Genomic DNA, 25,445 nt, shown 5'->3' with positions numbered 1-25,445 from the left:
AAAAAATTCACAGTAGATGAAAAAATCTAAAGTGTATCTTTTTGTTTTATAAGATTTGAGATTAGTTTTCCAAAAATAACTTTTTAATATACAATTACAGCTGATTTCCAGCAACTATGGTTTGTTTTGTAAAAGGCAACATCGCGCTGTAAATTTTTAGAGAGCAGAATCATATTTTGTATGGTTATAAGGAAACAAACTAATACAAATAATAATTCCCACTCCAACCTATAGTATCATTCTTTTTCGAAAATAAATAGTTTTAATATAATTAAATTAACATTCTAGATAGCACTGTTGCAAAGTATTTTTACTCATAGATAAAACTTCGTATACCCTTAAGGTATGTTCTGTTATAACCCTTGTGAGGTTAGGTCAGACTACGTACTAAATTTAACTTCTATATTCAATTAGAAATACAATTTAAACAAAATATACGAACTTTGAGTCATAAAAAAGATAAATTTGAAAATTTTCTACTTGTTTCAACGTAGTGGTATGGCTTATTGTAAAATAACATAAATAGTTATGATTAACATTATTAGGTACCGCCAATTTCGCCAGAACAAAAAATATTATCACGAAACTTTTAAAAATACATGGTCTGTGATAACGATATTCTGTCAAAAATTCAGTTTTCGAAAGAACGAAAATGGAATCAACGATATTTAGAATATTGCGATTTGTGTAATACATGAAGATAAAGTTTATAATATGAGCCTCAGCGTTATTAGAGTGAATAATGCGAGTAGATTATTCAAGAATCAAAGTTGAATTTGTTATAAATAGTGTAAATTATCTGTATTAATTCTATTTTGTTCTTTCCTCAATAGAATTTAAATTGATTTTACCAGCTTTGCCACTATTGATTTAAAAACTCACCCGTATCTATGAACTTCAAACTTTTCTATTGCACAAATTTTCTTGGCGATTTGTGTGGATGGCTTGTAATTTTGGTCATTTGGCCTACTATCGAAACTGTTCCCTCAACTAATCATTAGTTGTTAGTTGTAGTGCATTTGAACTACTCAAAATTGTGGTGTAATGACTACACTTTTAGAGTATGAAGTTTACCAATTTTAGTATCAATAATTATTTAAAATTACAATATCAATTATCAGCTTCCTACACCTACAGCTTGTTTACCATCCCTTTCCATGTCTGCCTATTCATAGCCATTTTTTCAAATTCCTTCATCACCTTGGACTCTGTCTTCTTCTTCCATCTTGCGTCCACCATCATTCTTATCCCAGTCTTCTCTCTTTAGCTTTTTTTTATTATCTCTACCATAATTTGTACCTCCAGCACTTCTTGTTCTGAAGAAGTCATGTCCTTTCGTCCCTGTTCTATATTTCATTTTCTTTTTCAGGTCAATAATTTTTATTTCTATTTTAAGCATCATTTCAACTTCTTTTTTTGTTATGCTCATTGTCTCTGCAAAATAAGTCATGATTGATATAATTGTAGAAATGGGAGGCATTAAACAGTTTTTTGGTCTATTTCAAAATGGGATTGGGAAAATGCTTTAAAATTATGTTCAATATACTTCTTTAATTGTTTATGAGAAAAAATTTAATAAAATTTGTACATTATCACCCTCAAAGTAATAGGAATAAAAATAAAAAGAGAAATAGTTTTTTCAAGTTATAATTTTTTTAAAATTCCATCAATCTATCGGACTCGGTTAAAACTTCGTTCATGTGTTCAGAGCCTGTTGCAACAACGTGATTACTGCCAATAAGGCATCCTTTCAGATTACAACCACTTTCAATTGTAGCACCATCGCAAACTATACAATTTTCGATAGCAACTCTGTAAATAAACATATTATCAAAAAACTCAATTCCAGATTTAATATTTGACTTACTTTTCATGTATAGTAACGTTGTTCATCACAATGCTGTTGAACACTCTGCTAAAACTTTTTATTGCACTGGTAGCTCCGATAATGGCGTTTTTGAAAGAAGTTTTTTCAGTGAGATTGGCGTTTTCCCAAATAATACACCTATCATCTACTTGATTAGACACAATTGTTGATTTTGGTGATTTTAATATTAATTCTTTACAATGTGTCAAGGAACTCCAAAGATCTATTATCTAAAAATGTATATAAAAGAAACAAATTGTTCAATTGATCTACGATATTTGTTTTGATCAAATTGATTTTATCTATGGGTAGTAAATGTTAACTATAAGGTAATATCAGTTACTAAAACACAAGTAATCTTTTTTCTAACTAATTTAGCTTCTAAATTTGCTTATTTAAAGTTATACCATCACAAAAATAATGAAATTTTTGGTACGAAATACAAAATTTCGAAATGTTTTGTGGAAACACCTGGTTTTCTAACTAAAGTGATTTTTAATTGGTTTTTACAATGACAGGATAATTCTTTAATTGATCATAAAAATCTCAATGATTTCTCTAATAAGACTACAATTTAAACATCCCTTAGAACATCAGGATGCAGTAGATCTACCAAAAAGCTGAACCAGAAGGAGATTAAAGAGATTGTGGTGACATAGCTAAAATTGAGTTTCCTCACTAACATTGGAAAACTAAAATAAGCTTCTAAGGCTGAGAAAACAATTGGAACACGACCAAAAGTGAAAACAAGAAGAAAAACTCTAGCATCTATATAAAATCATTTTTTCTATAAGATATTATATATACCTTAGCATTTGTAGACCAATAAGCAGGTAAGGTATTCACCCTCACCCCAAAATTACCCTTCGGTTCTATATGGGCGAAACACCTTATTGAATCCCCATGATAAGTTGGTTTCAAATCTCCTATATGATCGTTAAAAGCCGATAGTTCTCTTATAGTCAATTCCAATTTGTCTTCTTTAGCAAAAGAAAATATATCATCAGGATATTTAATGTTTAAAATGGATTCTTTTGTATCTGACGAATCTGTAGGTTTCGATAGTTGTTTTTTGATTATGTGTGGCAGAAATTCACCTAAAGGAAAATTTATAGTATCCCAACAATCTTATGAATATTCAACATTTACCTTTCAATGATGTAAAATTATCAACGCTCTTTAAATATTTTATAACCCAGTTTTTAAGCACGTATACATGTGAGTCTATCAAATTAGTATGAATTTTAATTTTTGTATGTTTATTGAGAAGGGATACTGGTAGAGATAATTCACTTTCAAAATCACTAGCAGACGCTAGAAATATCAATCTACCTGTTTGCGCATCCACTCCAATAATATCCCTTTCTGAAATATGTTTATCAAGTTTAAGTAGTTAATTTATTCAAATTTTTATTAATACCTGGTTTGTGTTTAGATTTTGGGCCTGGTACAATAATGTTTTCAGTATTCTGAGGATGTATTAGCAGAGAAGCAATCGATGCGTTATTTGCTCTGAACACATCCAAAAGTCCATTTAAATTAACGTCACTAACAAAATCACAAGAGAATATTAACACATCAGATTTCAATTTATCTTGAATCAGTCTCAAAGTATCAGCAGTACCTAAATCTTCATCTTCACTTATTGACAAGTATTCTATTTTTATATCTAAATCACTTTTTTCTAAAGTACTTTGGATTTCTCCTTTTTGATGTTCAAGCACCACCAAGATTACCTCTAAAATTTGTTAATTTCGCACAAACTATACATATTATAATTACATTTATATACCGTGAAATCCTGATGTTTGTAATTTGTGCAAAGGGTACCAAACAAGTGGTTTAGGTCCTATAGGTAGAAGGCATTTAGGTTTTCCCGTTGTTATTTCCGATATTCTGGAACCTTTACCAGCTGCCAAAACAACTACTTGAAATTCTTGTGAAAAACTCATTTTCAATCATTTATACAAATTATCACCTATCTATGTTGATTCTTATATATATATATATAAAAACCATATGCCTCATAGATCAACTAAAATGCATTTTATGTAGTTAGGTTAGAATGTTTTTGGACTTTGAAGTTTTCAAATGACAGATACAGAAATAATATGTTCTGTGATCATCTCAAAAAATTGCAAATGATTTAAATTTTATACAAAAACTGTGTGATATTATTATACACAATATTGATTCCTTAATTGTTAGGAATTTTGTATCACGATTATATATAAATGAATAATTTATTAAAAGAGCGTATGTTTCAGAGCACACAATTCATGACAGAGTGTGTTATTTCTGCCCATTTTAGTGCACAGTTGAACGTACTTCTGTAATTAATGTTGTAAACAGTTTGATGTATTTACTTTTTGACAGCCAAATAAAGAGAATATTAGTTTTGTTCATTTAATATTGAAATGGGTCGAAGGAAGTCAAAAAGGAAACCTCCAGCGAAAAGAAAAGCCATTGAACCTTTGGATATACTTTTTAATTGCCCATTCTGTAACCACGAAAAATCCTGTGATGTGAAAATGTAAGTTTCTACCTATGCATGCATGGTAATGTTTGTAAATAATGTGTTATATATACCGCTGCTTCTGGTTTTACAGCTACAATTTCGTAGGTACGCTATTTGGAAAGTGATTTCTTACGCTGTTCGCCCTAATTTATTCTATTATTTTTCTTCATTTATTTGAGTGAAGTTTGAAGTTGATGAATATGATAGAAAAACGAATGCTAGTAGATTGGTTCATTGTTCGTAATTCCTAGGCCACCGAAAGGAGGTATAGATTCAAGTTTTGTTTTTTACAGGGATAAAGGGCGAAGTACGGCGAGAATAACATGTAGAGTATGTTTGGAAGATTTCCAAACAACTATAAATTTCTTATCAGAACCCGTTGATGTGTATAATGATTGGATAGATGCTTGTGAAAATGCAAATTAAATTGTGTATTGACACTCGATAATCTGAATTAAAATATAATGCATGCAATGATGGAAATATCAACATTAATTTTTGTTAAAAAAAAAATAACATTGTATAATAATTCTTTGAAAAGTTTAAAACAATGTATAGGAAATTAAATATTAAGATGTTTGTTTCATTTCTTGAACATTTTATTATTTAAAATTAGGTTAGTTGAAATATAAGTTTTAATAACAATTATTTATATTCATATACTACAAATTTTAAAACTAAAAAATTATAAAAATAACATCCTCCTTATTATTTTTTACCTTATCCTCCTCTTTTTTGGATATACAGGATGTATCTAAATTCATACAACAAAATTCAGGAGGTGATTGCTTGTTTGAAATTAAGATGGCTCTTTCCTGCAATTTGCGTCAATTTAGTAACACCCTGTATATCAATGTATTGAATATAAATCTAAAAAATCTTATTCCTTTCAACCATTATGTATGAAGGTTTTTATATTAAATACTTTAATGTAAATCATCGTTACTGGTAATTATTTTTCTCACTGAAAATAAAGTATACGGCCCAAAAATGACATTTTGAGTTTGTTTTTGACCTCACTTTGTGCTCTTAACTATTTTTTTCACTTCATCTTCAGTTGGGCTTTTTATGGAGTTTCTTTGTGATTATAGAGATTTTTAAGGTTGTCAAAACAATTTTTTACGCCAAAAATAATTGAATCTTATTTCACACTTTAGATATATCACAAAAAATAGATTACAACAGCGTTTTTTTTTTCAATCAAAAACTATTTAAAAACAAAATGTAATAAAACAATAGTGTCATTGACAGTTTGAATATAACCTTAATAATTCGAGATGCTTGACAATGAGTACCAGTGATGCCAATCGGTCGAAATTTTTTTCCCCAAGCATATTTTAAAATCCTCTAGATTAACACTAAGATAAAGTAAGTTTTTCTTTGTGATGAAATTTAGTTATGAATATAAAAAGCATCGATTAGAACAAAAAATACATATAAAATTTTCTTAATAAAAAATTACTTTTGTTCTGATATTTAAACATAATACCACTAAGTTGATGAAACGAACGATAGAGGGCGACATACTACTTTTCATAGAATTCAAAAACTTAGACATTTTAAATTTTATTTAGTTTGTTTAAGCGAAAAAATTCCGATTAAACAAGTTATTCATTTTCTCCCTAAAACTTTTTATCCCCCAAAAAATCCCCCGTGTCTTTCAATTAGATATTTAATTTGTTAGTTTAATAGTAATCTTTAATTTTGGTTGCATAACATTTCACAGGAATTTATTGTTTCAATATCAACACAGCAAAAAAATAAGGTGGGTAATCAAAGATATTAATTAAATAAATCACATTATTAACTATTATTTATGGAACAATACTTTCCTAAACTAAATTTAGATGTGTAAATTTTTTTATAAATATTTTCGAAGGTTTATTATGAAATATTTTTAAAGGACATTAGGAAAAGAAATATTGAGCCATAAACTAGTCAAAACAACTTTTTTCTTTAGAACTGCCTGTATTTTATTATTATATTATACTGCTTTTTTCCGACTTTACGGATTTTCATATCATCCGTCTTATTTGCAATCGTAAAATTCACGAAAAAAACGGAAATCGTTTGTAAAAAATACCTTAAAGGAACGATAAGGCATTATTTTTTTCGTTTTTATGATTACATCCGATCCGATAAGTTTTTTACAAAAACATTCGTAAAATTACGAATTCTAATTCAGTATTCTTAATTAAAATATGGTCGATAAAAACAAAATATACAATCTGACGTATTGAACTATAATTCAGTTTATAACATACGAGGTGAGATATAAAAATACCGTGAACTAATTTCAATAGCAGCACTTACTTCAACTATTATGTCTTATAATCCCATTCCAGCTTTTCATTTTTCTACTACAATCATTTTACGTATTTCCGATGTATTGAATCAGTGCCGAAGAATCTCACGAATTGTTGAAATTTTCGACGGCCAATTTTATAACCTCACTTTCGGACAGGAGACTTCCTTAGGGAGTGGTATTCGGTCTCAATTAATTAGTATTAAATTGGACGCCACCAGTTTTTTAACGAATGATGTTAATAATTAATAAAAAAAGGCTGAAAAGTTGGAAAAAACCTAATGAATTAAATTAAGAATATCGATTATCCAACTTAATATTGCTGCGTATCCAAAAGAGCACAACGAACCAAAGCAGTTATGAATTACAAACAACTCAGATTTATTTATATATTAAAGATAACGCTGGGACTTATCTATGGAAATTTGTTGAATTTGTAGCCTGGTGGTTGTAATTCTCAACTTGACATATGTTTATGATGATAATTTCGTATTAGCCATTATTTAAAAATGATATATAAATTTTTATTCCTCTTATTAATTTTATGTACCTTTAAACGTAATTTTTGTCTCTCTATATACGACGCAACTCTCCAAACTCCGAAGTTGTTGCCGTTACAGGAGTTCAGTTCAATTTTGGGCCGCGCTTTGAAAACATCTCCTAGACAGGACCGGTTCATCCATAGTAAAATATCGATAAATTAAAAAACTTTTTTAAAGTAGAAAAAATGGGATTTAAATTTTTTTTATTCGGCGGGGTTTTTGTCTGTTTTGTGGCCACTGTTTTGGGTTTGCAGTGTTTTCAATGCGGGATGTATAACGAAGGAGTTGGTTCTATAACTCCTTGTTTGAACGAAACTCTTATGAAGCTGATAGAGTGTCCTAAAAAGGAGCACAAGTTTTGTATTGTAAGTTTTTGTTATTATTTAAATAAATTATTCATCGAAATAAAATAAAATGGAGTACTACACATTTATTAACTTGTACCAATCTCACAAATATTTACTTGCAAACTTTTCGCAGTATACCATAGATTTCTGGAAAAAAAATCCTTGGACTTTAAAAAAAGGATAAAAATAATTTATTTATACGTAGGATTCAAGTTATTATTCACATAATTTTCAACGTCTCATTCATTTTACCCCACGAACGACCAAAAACGGTCCCCTAACCTTTTTAACCTTTCCAAGTTATAGTTACCGCCTTTCTCTCCGAAATAGGCGTTTACATGTCCTTGTCTGATGAAAATATCTCTCCTATATGTGAAAATTTAAGGTTAGGGAACAGGAATAAATCGCTGGGCACAAGATTTGGTGAATAGAATGGGTGGTGAATCAATTCGAAGTGCAATTTCTGACATTTTTGTAGTTGCAATTGTCCTACACATTTTTTTTTACTTGATACAGTGCAAATAATGAACTTGAGCTTTCCCCTTGTCTTAATCCCATATTTGTAGAGAAGCCTTTTGATTTTTGGTTATTTCTTATGATTGCATTTATTGTTTTTATAAATATATTGTATTATCTTTTGTTTCTAAATATTTTAAAACTGGTTTTTGCATTCAATTTTGAGATATGACAGCACTGACGTGAATATGTCAAATCTGACATCTTAAAGTTTGACATTTTTCATGTTGAACGTACCCAGAACGTTCACAGATATTTGAAACATACATTTTGGTCAAAAAATGTAATTAAATCATGAACATTCCCAATACCAGTGCGCCAATCAACTCGCTTCGACTTTTAGTGATGAAACACCATCCCGAGTCACCGTTTTTCGCTGGTTTCAGTGGTGGTCGCACTTCGCTACAAGATGAATTTCGTAACAGTCGACAAAAATGGACCAAAAAACATCGATGCTGTGGGTGAACTGTTATTGCAAGATCGTCATGTAACATACCGTGAGATTGAGGCATACTTGGGTATTAGTTCCACTTGCGTACATTCAATATTTTATGAAAATTTGGCTGTCAAAAATATTAGTTCGAGTTGGATACCGCATAATTTGTTAATCGCTCAAAAAAAGCTCTTATCGATTCAAAAGATGTCTATAAGATCATGACTGGCGACGAATCATGGATTTATGCACACGAATCCGAATCTTAATAACAAGACGAACCGAATCCAATAAAAATTGTTCGCGCACGAAGCACTACGAAGCAAATGGTCGCCTCAGTTCCATTAGAGCAACTTAGAACGGTCAATTCTGAATTGCGACACCAGGATTTGTTTGAGAGGAGTGTTCAATAAATAAGGGTAACTAATCGTAGAAGAAGAATCATTTTTTATCCTGACAATGCGAGCTCTCACACATCAGTTGAAACAAAAACATTTTTAAACAGTCAAAACATCGTATTGTTGGGTCATCCGCTGTATAGTCCTTGTTTGGCACTCAAAAATTCCTTCTTATTCCCGCAGATCAAAAATAAATTGTGAGGTTAACGTTTTTGTACACCTGAAGATGCATTCAAATCACATGTAATTGAAAAAATGCTTCGACTTTAAATAGGTTCCAACGTATGCAGCAGCGTATTGATCTTAATGAAGAATATTTTGAAAAATATTGATTAGCGACCCTCGTATAACCAAGGAAGTGTTAAAATTTGCTTCTAAACATTGGGATTCAAAGAAAATTCTTGGTAATGATTATTCCAATTATTCCAATCGTGCTAATTATGCTCAGTGAAAAGAGAATCAGAATCAGAACGTTCACATTTTTAGTTTCATTTTTAATTTTTACCGATTCGCTCTCTTTTTAATAGATATTTATCTATATCATGAATGAACGATTTAAAAATTCTCTCTTTTCGTTAAAATAATTCTATTTAAAAATTGTTAACATTCCCCACTACGCTCGCTTTTTTAATCAAACTAAAGCTGCACTTTGATTTATAGTATATAGTGATGCCAATGTTGTGAAAAGTTTTATTAGATATTATCCGCGCCTCTTGTGGGAAATTCTTGGAAAATTGGTTGCGTTTGAAAAGAAATCCGTTTTGGTTTTAGCATTTTAATTTAGATTTTTTCTCCTTCACAGGATTACATTAATAAACGTACAAAATTCTTGTGGAAATGTGGTTTTCAAAAAAAGATACTCTATAAAACATTTTAACTAGCAATGGTTGCTGATTTTTCTATATCCATTTAGCTGTTATATAAAGTTGACAAAGGAATTTTCGTTGTTGCTGAATACATTATATGATATGTTATATTAAAAGACATTATATTTGTATCCTAAATAACCTTACGGCGATTTCCTTGACGCGTATGTCCTGGTGTATACGTTCTCCCTGCTCCACGCTGAAATTTCCTAGATTTTCCGGAAACCTCTTCAGTTGCCTATGAAAGAAGTGGAGTTTTATGCTCATATTCCTCCTGTAGAATTTAAGGTAGCTAATAAAAGATTAGTATAAGGAGTTTATCAACATAATAAGTTCTAAAAAACATCACTCTTCAATAAGCCGCGTGACTAACTGAAACAGTTTTTTTTGTCAAAAATCGATTCAAATCCTCAATGTAATCTTCTTCAAGACCAATACAATCATTTCAATGCTTCACTAGCTTCTTGATGCCGTGCTTGCTGAAAAATTTGTCGTTTGTCTCAAAATAGGCTTCAGTTTCAGCAATTGCTTCTTCATTTGAACTGAATTTCTTACCAGTGAACATTTTTTTAATAACAGCCAATAACCAGTAGTCACAGGGGACCTGATCTGGACTATACGGTGGATCAGGAAGCAATTCTAAGTGTAATTCGTTCAATTTATTGATCGTCGCCATCGATTTGTGAATCGGTGCATTGTCTTGGTTTTTTCTTCAATATACGAAGCCGTTTTTCATTGATTTTTGATTGATTTCATTGTTGATTTTAGAGATAGACAATGTTCCATGCGCATCGAAAATACTGAAGCCATTATCTTTATAGCTGAGTGTTGTGCATTTTGACGCTTCGGACGTGGTTCACCGGCCGTAGTTCATTCATTTGATTATCGTTTTTATTCCGGAGTGAAGTTATGGATCCATGTTTCATCCATTGTCAAATATCGATAAAAAGATCTGACTTATTACGTGTAAACATGTCCAAACATTGCTCTGAATCATCAACATCTTGTTGTTTTTAATCGACTCTGAGTAAACGGGTCACCCACTTTGAAAAAAGCTTTCTCAAGATCAAATTTCATGCACAATTCTAAATTCACTGTCTTCTAATATCTTTATGGCCTTAGCTATCTCATGCAATTTATATTTACGATTAATCATAACCAATTTGAGGACTTTTTTGATTTTTCCTGGAGTTCCTTGGACGACCAGAACGTTCACCATCATCGGTGTCTGTACGATCGCGTTTTAATTCAGCAAACTAATAACAAATAGTTCTTTTCGATAAAGCAGATTCCAATAACACTTTTTGGTGAGCTGGTATATTATTTTTTTTTCATCGAGAAGCAATGATAAATTAAAAATCCATTGTTTTTGAAAATACGAAAAGAAGCTGCACTTGAAGTCACTTTTTTCTGACTAATCGAAATGTCATAAAATTTTACACATAGTTTTTTGAAAGTTGGTACTTCGCAAACGTCATATGGATTTGTCAATCACATGACTTATTCAGTGATGATTTCATTTGCAACGTCAATTTTTCTTTTGAACGTAACATTTCAAAAAATGGGGCGAACTAATTGTGTTTATGTATAAATTATAATTTATTATTTTTAGTGGCGCCACTGGTAAGAATACCCTTACGTGGATGGGTGGAATAATAAATAGGCTGACAAACTGCCACAATTTGTGAAATTTTAGACGTATGACATTTTACCAACATTTCGTACCCCTTGCTTTGGTTGTTGGCGGAATTTTAACGTTTCCCCAAAGGGCCCTATAGCATTTCCAAACTAAATCTGATTTAATTTTAATGGAACATTTATGTTGAAAAGGTTTATCTCGACAGAAATATCTGGGAAGGTTTTATATATATAAAAAAAACATTCTAAAAAGTGAATATTTTTGTTTAGAATGAAATAATAATCAGTTTCGATTGTTTGGAATACGTTAATAAAAAATTGTTGAATAATTATTCGGATATTAGATACATCCATCATCTTTTACAAATAATACATGTCATATTCTTGTCGTGTACTTAAAATTCAAACTCACGACATCTCCGTTTAAAATTAAGTGCCCTTCTAACCGAAACGAAAATAGCATGCTGTCCAAATCATTTTATTTCCACATCAACAATTTCCTCCCAACATTTCGGACTGCCACAGGCGTACAGGAAAATTTTCATGTTAAAAATAATCGTAGCAAGAATTTTTCACAGAAATTCACATAAACTAGTATCCAACACTTATAATTACATTGTTCGACGCGCATTTCGTTAACCAAATTATCATCTTCAGTGACTGAATCTAAACTCGCGTCATGAAGTGTCTGTTCACTGGAAACGGTCCTAGATTTTCCAATTTAGTATCCAAATCACAAAAGCCCACAAAAAGAGAGATAATAACACTAGTTTACAAAATTTAACCCCAAAATAAATGTATATAAATATGTTAATCCACTTTCCTTAAACCTGTTGGCAGAAATATTTTATCACGAGATAACTTCCTAGACTCCTATGGTTCCATCGCTATCAATTTAACCCCCTCTTGCGTCGTGAATTGAAACTTCGACGGACAGAAAAGATGAGCGAAAAAGCTGAAAGGTACCTTCTTAATCGAAGTCCCTGATCAGAAACACATCCAACTAATACTTCTTCCCGACATCCAGATACATCACGAGCAGCTCTAAAACCTGGGGTACCGTTGAAAGACATCAAGTTAGATTAATTCCCAGACATCCTATTGACTGCGCCAATTAACTTATGAGAACTTTGACATCCGTTTTTTGGACAAAAATATATTAATTTCAAATTTCAAACGGATTAATGTCACAATCTTTGGAACAAAAGTTTTTTTATATACTGCAAGGCTCACGATTTCGCTTATCTTTTCCTGCGACGTCCAGAAGGTTGAGATAACTCACGTCACAGTTTTTTCCTGTAGTCAAATGTTTTTTTAACTACCTAACGTGGTGATGACGGTTTATTGTTTATTCGTTCGCTTCAAACGACAACTATCTTGGTTCAGATTGATTTAAATCTCTAGTAGAAAGTGTAAACAAAGTTCTGATCGTTTTTGTTATGTTTGTGGACAGTTAATATTTTCAAAAAAGAGAAGTCACACTGTCGACTCGTTAAAAAGTGCATATCTTCTTCATTTTTGATTTCCTGTTGCAAATTAAGATAAAAAGTGGATGACTCATTATATTTTGCGAAAGCTGTAGAATCGTCTTACTCTAGTGGTCATCGTTCCCTTCCATTTGGTTCACCAGTATGTCCTGGTAAGTATGTATGGCTTTGGGGTGTCGTATACCCATCGACACAAAGGATTTATGGTATCTGCTGATTCATCAATCACACTCCTTATAGAATGTGTCTTCAGCGTCTTCAGGTGCTTGTTGAGGAGTTTTCAGGGAGAGTCTTCGCCTGTCTTAGCCTCTGTAGATCGTCTCAATAATTGGTTTCGCTCCTATCAACTTCCTTTCTAATGATTCTTCCATTGTTCTGTAGCTGATGCCACAGAGGGGTCCATGATTTTATTATATTGAAGTTTAGAGTTCTAATAGCTGTTTGACTGTTGGACAGGATGATGATCTCCTGTTGGCGATAGTTCCTCTCTAGATTATGTTTTGATCCCACTTGTTATAGTTTATTATTGGTTTTCCAGTACTATGTGGAGAGGTGTCCCGGTAATTCGAGTACTAGGTGACAATGGAGTTGAATTCAAACCGATTTTTAGTGATTCTGATAAGTTCTCAATCCACATTTAATTAACAAAGTCGATTCGAATAATTTTATAAGAGATTTACAATTATCAAGATCTAAAACAGCACTTCTTACAAAAGTAACGTTTTCCAGAAACAACAGCAAACTTCACTCAGAATTTTTTAAAACAGAAGGTGACTATTGTTAATATACTGATATCCCGGGACTTTTTGAGCATTGAATTAAAACTATGATGGCGCTTAATCATAGATTTTTCGAAATATAATCTAAAAGCCTTTTTTTATTATACAAGAGTCATAAAAAACTGTCCCTACCAATAGAACACACAATTAATTGTGAAACGATGTGTAAAGTATAAAGAACTGCTATGGAAAATGTGCGGCGATCTCAAGGTCATCAATATATTATTGGGGTTGTAGGGTGGTTACACAAAATACTGTTGTTTCGTTTGTTTGTGGAACAGTAAAGCGAAACAACATTATTGTGTAGGAAAAGAATGGTCTATTCGAAAAGAGTCTTCATGGCAAAATGAACATTAAGCGCGGGCTGTTGGTAGATCCCAATAACATCATTCTATCCCCTTTACACAAAAAATCTTTCCAAATATTGCTGAGGGAAAACTGGAAGAGAGTTTTTGGCCCTCAAATACATAAAATTATAAAAGCCTTTTATCTGTTAATGAACAATCAGCTTGGTAGTCATTCAAAATGATTATGGAAACTTTTTTGGCAAATAAAAAGTGGAAATCACAAAATTATAACCGATTTATTAGAAAATTTTTGAAGATTCATTTTTTGCACTCACAATAAGAACGTTTTCACCGAAAAAAAGGTTTTCGTGGGACGAAATCAAAGATTTTAGGATGAAAACATGTTAGGAGATTACTGATGGTCTATTATAAGAGAAACTAATTTAAATATCTATAAAATTTCAGTTATATTTGTAAATATTTCTTGAACCAGACATGATAGATTTTTTTCTATCGCTTTTTCTAGACAAATTCACCTTAATGGATAAAAAAATGATTGTAAACTAGTGTAACCTATTCTTTTTTTCAAAAACGGGAACTGTTAGTTTGACCAAGAAACTGACTAAACATTTAAAAGGACTAACATCAAAGTTTGACTCATTACTCCATAAAACTCTATCCTACTCTTCATACCTTCAATTTTTATGTTATTTATCTTAACGCAACCTCATTTTTGACGTTTTAAAAAGGTTTCTAAAAAGTCCAGCGTCTCTCAATCTCCTTTTCATTGATCTGAGCTGCTATTTCTATTCCCGAGTGTCTTTAATCACGTTTACTGATCAATACCACGTTGAACGTTTTCCATCGCCAAAACTCCTGGTGGATGCATATTTTTTCACGTACTACGAGGTATGGAACGGTTACTTTTGCATATACTATGAAGATTCATGCACGAGCTTCAACCGATAGTCGCCGTCTTCTCATTGAAGTTTCATGACCACGTTTCTGCCCCTCGCAACATGAAACAATTCTCCAACGCTGAGATTAGTACATTCTCTTATGTTAACGAGCCAAGATTTCTTCTTCTTTCTTATTTCTTTCCCTCTACTCTGCCCTGAATTATGTTCTGTAGCAGTACGTATTTGTCATTGCGTAAAATGTTTTTCTTATCTTAATAATTGTCAACAGCTTTTGCGACCAATGCGTCTTAGTACTTCGTCGTTGGTGATACTCGCAGTCCAGGCTATCTTCAGTATGCGTCTAAGAGAGAGTCTTGGTCCAAACAGTATAATCACAGCACAATCTTGCGTTTCACAGGACTAGTTGGGACTAAACTACAATTATAAACATCGAAGAAATAATTCACAGTACCATTTTTTCGCTTGATAAAAATTTTTAAGCGGCTTGGTATTTTCTATGGAACGTTGTGTGTGTTTTTGTAGGATTTAAAGTTCGACCGCGCCATTGGATATTTTTTTATAGTAAAAATCGATAGAATTTCCGTCGGCCGGAAGATATTTGCAATGGACGACGAAAATTATAAATTAAATGCGGTAATAATTTTATAGTTTTGGAAGCTTTGCCAATTTCCAATCACGAACACATCCGATTTAGCGGCCTTCACCTCACCCAATATATTTTTCAATTTAGTATTAACAAAACCGTTAAATTAGTTCGAGTTTTGTTGTTTTTGAAAAGAAAAAAGAATATAGAATTTACAATATCATCCATTATAATTTACCCATCACCTATTTTTTGTTAAAATGTATGACAAAAGATGAATGAGTGAAACGATTATTAAAAGGTGGAATAGGAAAGAAAAAAGAATAGAAAGAGGAAGGGAAAATGGGTTAGATACGATTTGAGGACAGTGGGAGTGAAGGACTAGCAAAATGAGACAAAATATAAAAAGAAAGAATGAAAAAACTCGAAGCCGGAAGCCAGATAAGCCTGTAGGAATTATATACATACACAAGTTATTAAAATACAATAGCTTTTGATAAAAAAGGAGATCTAGACGGTGATGGATAAAATTTTAAAAATAATAAAATATATGTACTAATTTACAAGCACCAAAGTGTTTTTTCTAAAACAATTTGATTATAACCTCATTTTGATCTTGACGCTAATCAGAAGATGTGCATGTTGGGCTACCACAACCTCTCAAGACTGCGATAGTCGGTGATGACTCCTCCTCTTTCCATTATCCTCCAAACGATGAAGTGACACCATTTATATTTGATTCAGCAGTTTTTTCCATGCTTGCGTATCTTGTGCAATCTTTTCGGCACGATGCAGTCTCATATTTATTAAGGGTTTTGTTTGATCTATCCTACTAGTTGGAGATCTGCATCTTGAGCGTTTGCTTCTACTTTCCCTTCTTTGATTAATCGTTTCATTGTTCCTGATCTTCTAGCTACATGTTCCAGGTACTGAAACAGTAAAAGGAACCAAGATAATTGAAATTGTTTACATCTCAGTCTGCAGTTTCTGCCTGGAGCATTGTTTTGAGTTGTCTATCAACTATCATTATTTTCGTTTTTGATTTATTTATTTTTAAGTCATATTTTTCGCCAATAACAGACAGTTTGGTCATAATTTCTGTTATTGTTGGTATGGTTCACGCCATGATCAATGTCTTGCCACTCATATAGAGCCTTTGACATGACCAGGTGTTTTGGCGTTTCCATTTCCTCTAGTATGGTCCAAAGATAGCTCCAGTTAACTTTATCAAAAGCTTTTTGGAACAAAATAGATACATTGGAATATTCTCTAGCCTTTTCAATAAGTTGTTTGATATTTAATATTTGTTCCCTGGTTCCCTTTTCTGGCACAAACCGTTCTGTAGTTGCTGCACTCCAAGGCCGAACCAATTTTGAATTTTGGAATAAACAGCGACGACTTCAAAAGATTTATTGTGAAAACAGCCTTATAGAACGTATTTAACCATTCATTAGACGTCGAAGAATGCTTGCTGGATATGTATATTTAGACTATTAATACTTAACATTACACTGTTTACCAAATTATCATCTTCAGTGATAATCACTGAATCCTATAAAAATAGAGATAATGTGACGAACATCTAACCTCAAAATTTGATTTATCACTGCATAAAACTCTTCATGCGTCTAATTTTTATATTCTTCAGCCCACCGTAACCTATTAATTTAATTTTGACGTCTTAAAAGAGGTTCATTGATCCGAGCTACTATCTCTATTACCAAGGTAATAATTTATACAGTTTTATCAATATTTTACAAAAGTTTTCACTTCACCATTTGAATATAACGTCAAGTTCAACTTGACGTTAATCTGGAGATGTTGAGAGCTGGCTACGACAACCTCTTAAGATAGCGGCAGCCAAAGTTCGCTCATTAAAACAACCTATTAAAGATTTTTTTTCTAAAATTCAATACGAAATCGCTCACAGCAATCAGATTACTTTCAATACCCCCTGTACATTCCTGAATTGGAAACCACTTCTATACTATATCTTCTCCGTTTCTTTAAGTCGCTGTACTGTGAGTGATAAAATTTTGCAGGTGTTGAGGTCTGATTTTTAAATGCATGCTCTGGAAAAAATATCCAGTAGAACAGAAGATATAAATAATACTTCAATAATTACATATATATTTTTCAAATTTGATTTTACATAACAGAATGAAAAGGCGTAATCTATTATAAACATATTGTCAGGTCGTATATCATAATTATTTCACGAAAATATTCCCGTGAAGCAATTTGTTCCTAAATTAAATATTCATTGCTCATGTTTGTTGATTGAATCATTATTTATATCAATCGAAAGTTAACTAATACAAATTCCAATTAGAAGACGAAAAATATATATTTGGTTGTCATTAACAATTTTGTTTAATATTAATCCAGCGATCTGTACGACAACGTCATCTGCAATTTCAATTCTGAACCTTAAGATCAACTATTTTATTGTTTCACAGGCAACTGTAAACATAATAGACCATTGTTTGAAAAAATGTTATTTTGAAGCAGAGATGTGTTTAATATAAACATTTCTTTATTACTTTTTTCTTCCCACATTTTTTTGGTCTTCTTCGTCTTTATCGGAAGGCACGACGTTTGGTTTTCATCATCTTGTATTGTTTCAAATATTTCCCACCAATATAACCTTTTATAGTCAATTTTTTAATAATTCCACCATAAAAAGAGAAAAACATAACTTCCATAATTTTGAGTGAACTTTTTCGCTTTACAAATACAGTGTGTCTTATAGTTACGGTATTTCAAATCTTGTTTTAATTTCATACCTTTATAGTGAAATTCTACCAAAAATTGAATTTATTTTCAAGGTAGAGTCCTATTGTTTTCTAGCTTTTGCAGATACAGTATGTCCCATATTTTGATTATGGCTCAAAATTCATATCATTCTAGTAAAGTTCCACCAAAAAATCTGAAAAAATATAATTTTCATTGTTTGAAATGAAATTCCACCAAAAAATGAGCTTATTTCCATTTTGCTATATTTTGAATTTTTATAGATACAGTATGTCCCATCTTTCATTCTTTCGGTAAAATTCCATTAAAAATTGAATGCATTTTCCAAGCTCCAGGGACATTCATATTTCTTTTTAGCTTCTACAGATACAGTATGTCTAATATTTTGTTTCTGCTTCAATATTCATATCATTGTAATAAATTTCCGCCAAACAATCTGAAAAACGTAATTGTCATTGTTTAAAATGAAATTCCATCAAAAAATGAACTGATTTCCATCATTTCCGCATCATTTTTCTAGATTTTTATCTTTTATAGATACAGTATGTCCCATCTTTTGATTCTGGTTCAAAATTTGATTTGAATGCAATTCCTATTCTTTCACATAAAATTCCACCAAAAATTGAATTTATTTTCAAGTTTCGGTGACATTCCTATTGTTTTCTAGCTTTTACAGATACAGTTTGTCCCATATTTTGATTTTAGAAAAATTCAACCAAAAAATAAGGAAAAACGTAATTTTCATTGTTTCAAATAAAATTCCATCAAAAATGAACCGATTTCCATCATTTCCGCATCATTCTATATTTTTATCTTTTATAGATACAGTATGTCCCATCTTTTGATTCTGGTTCAAAATCCATTTGATTTGAATGCAATTCCTATTCTTTCACATAAAATTCCACCAAAATTGAATTTATTTTCAAGTTTCGGTGATATTCCTGTTGTTATCTAGCTTTTACAGATACAGTTCGTCCCATATATTGATTCTGGTTCAAAATTCATATGATTTTAAAAAAATTCCACCAAAAAATAAGGAAAAACGTAATTTTCATTGTTTCAAATAAAATTCCATCAAAAATGATCTCATTTACGCATCATTTTTCTATATTTTTATCATTTATAGATACAGTATGTCCCATCTTTTGATTCCTGTTAAAAATCCATTTGATTTGAATGTAATTCCTATTCTTTCAGTAATATTTCACCTAAAATGAGCTTATTTCCATCAGTCCCACGTCATTTTTCTATATTTTTAGCTTTTATAGATACAGTTTGTCTTATCTTTAGATTTCGGTTTAAAATCAAATTGATTTTAATGTTTATTCAGTGAAATTACTTCATTCTCTTCAATTCATTAACATTTCTCATGTTTTTTTCTTTTATACTTTCATAGAGACAGTTTGTCCCACAGATATAATTTTTTAAGTATTTTTAAGTGATTTTAATGAAATTTCACCAATAAATAAATTCAATTTCATGAGTTCCATGACATTCCAGTTTTGTTTTATGTTTTTTGTCATTTTAGTGAAATTTCAGCAAAAATTTGCCTTTTTTAAGTCAGTTTAATGACATTTCTCAAAAATATATCACATTTGTCTAATAGAAGATATAGATTACGAATGCTTTATCATTTTATTATTCTCTCATTCATAAAAACAGACTATAATACAATTGTTTCAACGAAAAATCCTAAAATCAATTTATAGATTGATAAATCGTGAATAGATTCGTAATTGATTTACGATTTGTCTATTTCTAAGAAAAAAAAACCTACACGAATTAGAATAATTATATTATATTTAACTATGGAGGGTAAATAGAAGAACAATCTGTATATATGAAAAGTGTCGAAATGCGTTAAATAAGGGTGGCGCCACATTAACATGAGGGTAAATTTTCAAAGAAAGTGCCAAAAACGAATTAAAAATAAATACTATTGGTACACATTCTCATAATAACTTTTTTAGGTTATGTTTTTAGCTCGGTTTACTTGAATTCATCTACCATTACTTTTTGTCTATACTAGCGCCATTCTGAGATGTTTTTGAACTGCACCATAAACAAATTACTTTTCTGACGATTAAAAAATCGTGCGAAGTTGATTCAGAACTTGTTGGAATGGTCCACAGACATTACATCCATTTCATTGCTTGTTGGAACGCACATATTGCTCCGAACGATCACAAACTATTTCGAACTTACATAGATATGAATGAAGTTTATTATTTTTACTTTTAACTACAGTAGATTTTAGTTTTGTTCTTTTTGGAACATCTTCATTAAATTACTTAAAAAATTATTAGATTTTTTCAATTTGAGTTTTTGTTCTATAGTAGGGCGGTTGTAGCAGAATCTCGCGTGCGGTTCTCCATCTGGTACACCGTTCGAAAATAACACGCATCGAAAGATCACGTTCAAATTTTGATACTCAATACCCAAATAAGTTTTCGTGTCAGTTTTATTACACATTATTTGATCTATCTCGTCGAGAGATTTAAAAGTGCTATTCATTTTGTATTCGTTACAATTTTCAGATAGCAATTTCAAGCATGTTAACGTGTGGTTACTAGATCTTTGGATTTCGAAACATTCCGAAGTTTCACCATATCCTTTGTAAATTAACGTATCATTTCTGTCCGTGGTGAGTCCTAAAGAGGTGGTATTGTTGATTTGTTCGAAGCAGTAGATTTTATAGAAACTGTCTTCGGAATAGTAGACTTTGACGCATGTGCCTTCACGAGTGGCAGTAAAATGAAATGTCGCTGCAACAGATAAAAGAAATATAAGTTATATGAGAAAGAGAGAAATGTTTTATTGTGAAAATTTTCTACACAAAAGCTTGTAAAAACTAAATAAAGAAAATTATAAAATTATCAAAGATGATATCGATTTGATTTCAATTGGCAAGTGATTATGCATTTTTTTGCATTGTAAAATATTGAGCCCTTAGTCAGAAGGAGAGTCAGAATTTTTAATCTTTTTAAGAAGTCCGACTAAATAGAAACTAGTGTCGTCGTTGTCGTTTATAAACAAAAGAAACAAAATAGGGCCTAGTACTGAGCCTTGGGGCACTCCACATTTTAGTGGTTTGCAAGAAGACATCGTTGTATCAAAATTTACAAGCTGACTTCTGTTTGTAAGGTATAACTTGAACCATGCAAGAGGCAATCATCAAGATTTGGTATTTGAAGCTTCGTTGATTCCGGTTTCACCACTGTCCTTGCTGTAGAATCTTGATGATTTGATTTCCGCGTTGTCTTTCCGTTAGTTACTTCCTGGATTCGGTTCAAAGTTTTCATAACAGATTTTCCAAAACAGACACGATCGGATGTTTTATTAACTGACCAAGTAAACAGTTCCGGAGATGGCGTTGTATGCAATCATCAAGATTTGGTATTTGAAGCTTCGTTGATTCCTGTTTCATCACTGTCCTTGCGGTAGGATCTTGATGAGTTCTTCTTCATTTTTCATCATAATTTTAATAATAGTTGTTTCTCAATATTCCTTAAACATCCTGTATCACGAATTTTTTTGTTTATCACATACGTTCAAGTGAATAATTAACCTTATAAGAAGGTAATTCAACATTAACGTGCTAGATAACGAGATTTAAGAATAAATTCTCGTAGGTGTACAGGTAAATGATTTTCTGGTTTGGTTCTTTATTTTTTTTGGTAGTAATCAATCGAAAGCCTTAGAAAAATCACAAAAAGTTGTTGCAGTAGATTGATGATTGTTTAGGCTAGAGTACACATTATTAATGATTGAGAATAATCATCATTTGTGCATTTTTTATTTAAAAACACAAATTGATGGGTAGTAAGTATTTTATATTTGAACAGAAATGATATTGATGGAATTGAACCTATGATTTTTAATAAAAGTTAAATGATCAGTTTGAAAATATTCCCATAATATTGGTTCCTTTCAATACCGAGATTAGCTTATGAGCGTTGTCAGATTCCATGCCTGTTCCAGGACAATAGAAAATCTGGTTGATTCGAGCGAAAAGTCTTGTTTTGTGCCTGGTGAGCTTAAGGCTCCAGGTTCCAGATGGTCGAGCTATCAAAGTATGTATGGATTTGGGATCTCATATTGTGGTATGGCTTTAATTTAATTCTATTTCACACGAATCCAAGTGTAGTGCTTTGGAGTTCCTTCGAGACAATGTGGATAGAGGTTTCGTCCTCCGTGCAACAAAATCTGCACGCCGCATTACCTTCTAGGTCTAGCGTCTTCAGGTATTTGTTGCCCCTATAGAATTCCTGTTAGTATTCGTATGCTTACTTAGTCTGATACATTCAGCAGAACTTGGTTATATTTTCCCAGGAGAGTATTTGCATGTCTCGTCCCCTGTAGGAGTCCTATATACCTTGTTTTCCAGTGCTTTTTCCTAGTTAATATTTCAGAAGGGTTCGGGTTCCATGAAGGGCTTTTCTGCTATCAATACCGAGGTATATAGTGGACACCTAAGAGGTTTCACCGAAGATGTATCCATAAAACTCTAAAAATTCCTCAATTTCTGTAGAGCAGTTTTGTCTGCTTCGCAACTAGAGCAGCATAATAGTTATGACAGTATGAAGTGTTTACTATGACTAATTCGAAATAGACGAATGGATTTTGTGAACTGCAGTCTTACTGTTGTGCTAAGAATATTGGATAAAGTCGATTCTAAGCAAGCTGAATTATGATTTCTCAAATATTGTTAAAAGCTTCTTTGACATGGAGATGTGCAGTTTCGTTTCCAGTGTGAAATGGTACCCAAATGAAAGATCAAACGTAAAGTTGTTGTTCGGTGGTTTGTGAAAATCGTGAGGGCTCTTCGTTTTAAGACATGAATTAAGTCGTCTCCCACCATAGGTTCCGAAGGAAAGATGCTGACGCCACACATTCCACAGTTGATTCTTCCGAACTGGCCTTCTTAGAAACTCAAAGATGTTTCCAAGAGGAGACGAATAACTAATTGTAATCGTCTTTGAATTTTTCATAATTGCAATTAGAAATATTTTTAATAAACTACTGCAAACAACCAAATTATAATTTATTTGTGTTTCATAGATGCTAGCAGCGTGGATAAAGTGGTTGACATCAATACCAAAGTTGAAGAAATATTGTTCAATAAATAAATATCAGATTTGTTGTTTTGGAAAATGTATGGATGTAATGAGGTTTGTTACGTTTTGTGAAGGTTTTTTTATGTAAAGGATGTGCATTCCTAGGACGCCATTCTAGTATTCTTTTCGTCCATCTTTTGTCTAGCAATCTGGCAACATAGCGAGCTCAGTTCCATTTTAAATGCAATTGCATCCATAACTTTTCTTCATGCACGCAGTTTCGGATTTTATCTCGTAATGTCAGTCCCTAACATGGACCTGTTAATGGCTAGTTGGGTTTTCTTATCTTAATTACCATTTTTTGTGTAAATATCATTATTTTTGAGCCATAAGTTAATACTGGTAGGACGCATTGATCAAAAACATGTTTAAAACATGTTAAACTAGATTTTTGAAGGATATTATAACTTTATCAATTCAATCGAGTCAAAAGCACTTTCAATATCAAATATAGTTGTTTAATATCGATGATTATTTTTTCTGAAGAATATTTTAGGCATGTAGATATATAAAATTGGAATGGGCATGGAATTTTCTCATACTTTTGTTGATTAAATAGAATATCGATTACTTGAGTTTGAATACTTAAAATGAAGTAAGTTTTGGAAATTTTTGAAAAATTGCGTCATATAACATTCGTAATATCACAATATAAAATCTATTGATACAATTCTTATAGTTATTTTATTCATGTTTAATAAAAAAATATTTTACTTACAATTTTTGGGTTTTTCATCACATAAAACTCCATTCAAAATAGAGAACAAAGTACAAAAACAAAAATATAAGCGACTCATTTTAGTGAAATTTAGTTCAAGAATGTTTTGAACTTGTAGATATAATTAGATATTTGACCTAGGATATGAAGTAACTATTTTTGAAAATACTACGAATCCCGTTATTATTTTTAAATTTGTTTCTTATATACAGATGGAAACGGCTTATTTTCAAACGGGCTTTCTAATGTACGAGGTTCGTCTTAAATCTATACACTTCCCAGCGATCTTCTTCAAAATAAGCTTTTATGCGATAAACTTTGAGGTTAGGAAACACGAAAAACTCGTCGCGGAAACTAGTTACAGAAACATGAATTATTTTGTAAGAGATAATTTAGTTTATTAATGAATTTTTTAAAATTTTCTCGATTGAAATATTTCGTCAAAATCGATTTACGATCGAGAAATAGATGACAACTGTCAACAACATATGGCTTGATTTTGATTGAGTTTACCTTTGAAAACTGTGATTTGAACGCATAAACCACTTCTTCAGGTGTAAAATAACGTTGACCTGAATTTATTTTTGATCTCCGGGAATAAGAAGAAATCATTGTGTACAAAACAAGGACTGTACGACGGATGACCCATTAATTCGATGTTTTGACTGTTTGAAAACGTTTTTGTTTGAACTATGTATTGTCATGGTAAAGAATGATTCGTCTTCTGCGATTGGTTTCCCTGACCATTCTGGTAAATAAATGCTGGTATACGAATCAAATTTAACCCATCTACGTTGGTAACAATTCAAATATCATTCGTATGACAACACGTTCTAAATACGTTCACCATTAAAAGTGTCAAATGTCATGATGGCAATGTCAGATTTGACATATTCACATCAGTGCTGCCACATCTCAGAACTAAATACAAAATTGTTACTATTATTTCTTAATTGTGTGTGAGGAATGTGAATAAAAACAAAATTGGTGGAATTTAATGACTTTCGGTGGAATGGATTATAGAAAAAGAGAAATGAAATTGATGGTGGAATACGAATATTTTATTACCGCGTTTACAGTTCTTGGAACCGTAAAAATGTAATATAACCGCAATTAAACTGCAAATAAACATAAGGTTTTTCTATAAGAAAAAAACGAATGTCAATGATACCAACTCAACGAATTTAATTCCATTAAACAACTTTACAACCCTGGTTTGCAAAGTAAGTTGCGATATATACTACAAATTCACCATTTTCAAGGAAAAATAAATGGTTTTCATTGGTTAGTAGTTTTAAAAACACAAATAAAATTACATTTATTTGATAATATTCAACTTCTACTCTATCTTTCATATATGTTGCTACATT

At 31.4% G+C, this 25,445-nt stretch overlaps 4 protein-coding genes across 4 annotated transcripts in view; 2 read left to right on the top strand and 2 right to left on the bottom strand.

The window, feature by feature from the left end:
• Positions 1 to 1,545: 1,545 nt before the first annotated feature.
• LOC130443228 (translation initiation factor eIF-2B subunit gamma) lies at positions 1,546 to 3,939 on the bottom strand. The gene is made up of 6 exons (XM_056777756.1): positions 3,660 to 3,939; positions 3,288 to 3,605; positions 3,017 to 3,232; positions 2,675 to 2,964; positions 1,868 to 2,097; positions 1,546 to 1,812 (listed from the first exon to the last, which is right to left on the bottom strand). The coding sequence occupies exons 1-6, from the start codon at positions 3,817 to 3,819 to the stop codon at positions 1,656 to 1,658; spliced, it is 1,371 nt and encodes a 456-aa protein (XP_056633734.1). The 5' UTR covers positions 3,820 to 3,939; the 3' UTR covers positions 1,546 to 1,655.
• Positions 3,940 to 4,219: 280 nt separating this feature from the next.
• LOC130443229 (transcription elongation factor 1 homolog) lies at positions 4,220 to 5,630 on the top strand. The gene is made up of 2 exons (XM_056777757.1): positions 4,220 to 4,400; positions 4,679 to 5,630. The coding sequence occupies exons 1-2, from the start codon at positions 4,285 to 4,287 to the stop codon at positions 4,809 to 4,811; spliced, it is 249 nt and encodes an 82-aa protein (XP_056633735.1). The 5' UTR covers positions 4,220 to 4,284; the 3' UTR covers positions 4,812 to 5,630.
• Positions 5,631 to 7,356: 1,726 nt separating this feature from the next.
• LOC130443227 (uncharacterized) overlaps positions 7,357 to 25,445 on the top strand; it is a 73,708-nt gene continuing 55,619 nt past the window's right edge. The window contains exon 1 of the mRNA XM_056777755.1: positions 7,357 to 7,597. Coding sequence (XP_056633733.1) covers positions 7,418 to 7,597 — 180 coding nt within the window. The 5' untranslated portion in view covers positions 7,357 to 7,417. The remainder of the gene's footprint in view (positions 7,598 to 25,445) is intronic.
• LOC130443226 (uncharacterized) lies at positions 19,862 to 24,352 on the bottom strand. Its single transcript, XM_056777753.1, has 2 exons — positions 24,076 to 24,352; positions 19,862 to 21,005 (listed from the first exon to the last, which is right to left on the bottom strand). The coding sequence occupies exons 1-2, from the start codon at positions 24,152 to 24,154 to the stop codon at positions 20,494 to 20,496; spliced, it is 591 nt and encodes a 196-aa protein (XP_056633731.1). The 5' UTR covers positions 24,155 to 24,352; the 3' UTR covers positions 19,862 to 20,493.

The sequence above is a fragment of the Diorhabda sublineata genome, chromosome 4 (assembly GCF_026230105.1).
Source record: "Diorhabda sublineata isolate icDioSubl1.1 chromosome 4, icDioSubl1.1, whole genome shotgun sequence".
Taxonomy (NCBI): Eukaryota; Metazoa; Arthropoda; class Insecta; order Coleoptera; family Chrysomelidae; genus Diorhabda; species Diorhabda sublineata.
Note: the sequence above shows the minus strand (reverse complement) of the source record. Positions and strands in the feature narration are given on the sequence as shown.

Bases quoted from the DNA above. Each gene is read 5' to 3' on its own strand.
- LOC130443228 (XM_056777756.1), bottom strand. From the start codon at position 3,819: ATGAGTTTTTCACAAGAATTTCAAGTAGTTGTTTTGGCAGCTGGTAAA. The intron at 2,965-3,016 runs GTAAATGTTGAA...ATTTTCCTTTAG, and splicing joins TAATTTTACATCATTGAAAG to GTGAATTTCTGCCACACATA. The intron at 1,813-1,867 runs GTAAGTCAAATA...GTTTATTTACAG, and splicing joins AACGTTACTATACATGAAAA to AGTTGCTATCGAAAATTGTA.
- LOC130443229 (XM_056777757.1), top strand. From the start codon at position 4,285: ATGGGTCGAAGGAAGTCAAAAAGGAAACCTCCAGCGAAAAGAAAAGCC. The intron at 4,401-4,678 runs GTAAGTTTCTAC...TGTTTTTTACAG, and splicing joins AAATCCTGTGATGTGAAAAT to GGATAAAGGGCGAAGTACGG.
- LOC130443226 (XM_056777753.1), bottom strand. From the start codon at position 24,154: ATGAGTCGCTTATATTTTTGTTTTTGTACTTTGTTCTCTATTTTGAAT. The intron at 21,006-24,075 runs GTAAGTAAAATA...TATCTGTTGCAG, and splicing joins TGATGAAAAACCCAAAAATT to CGACATTTCATTTTACTGCC.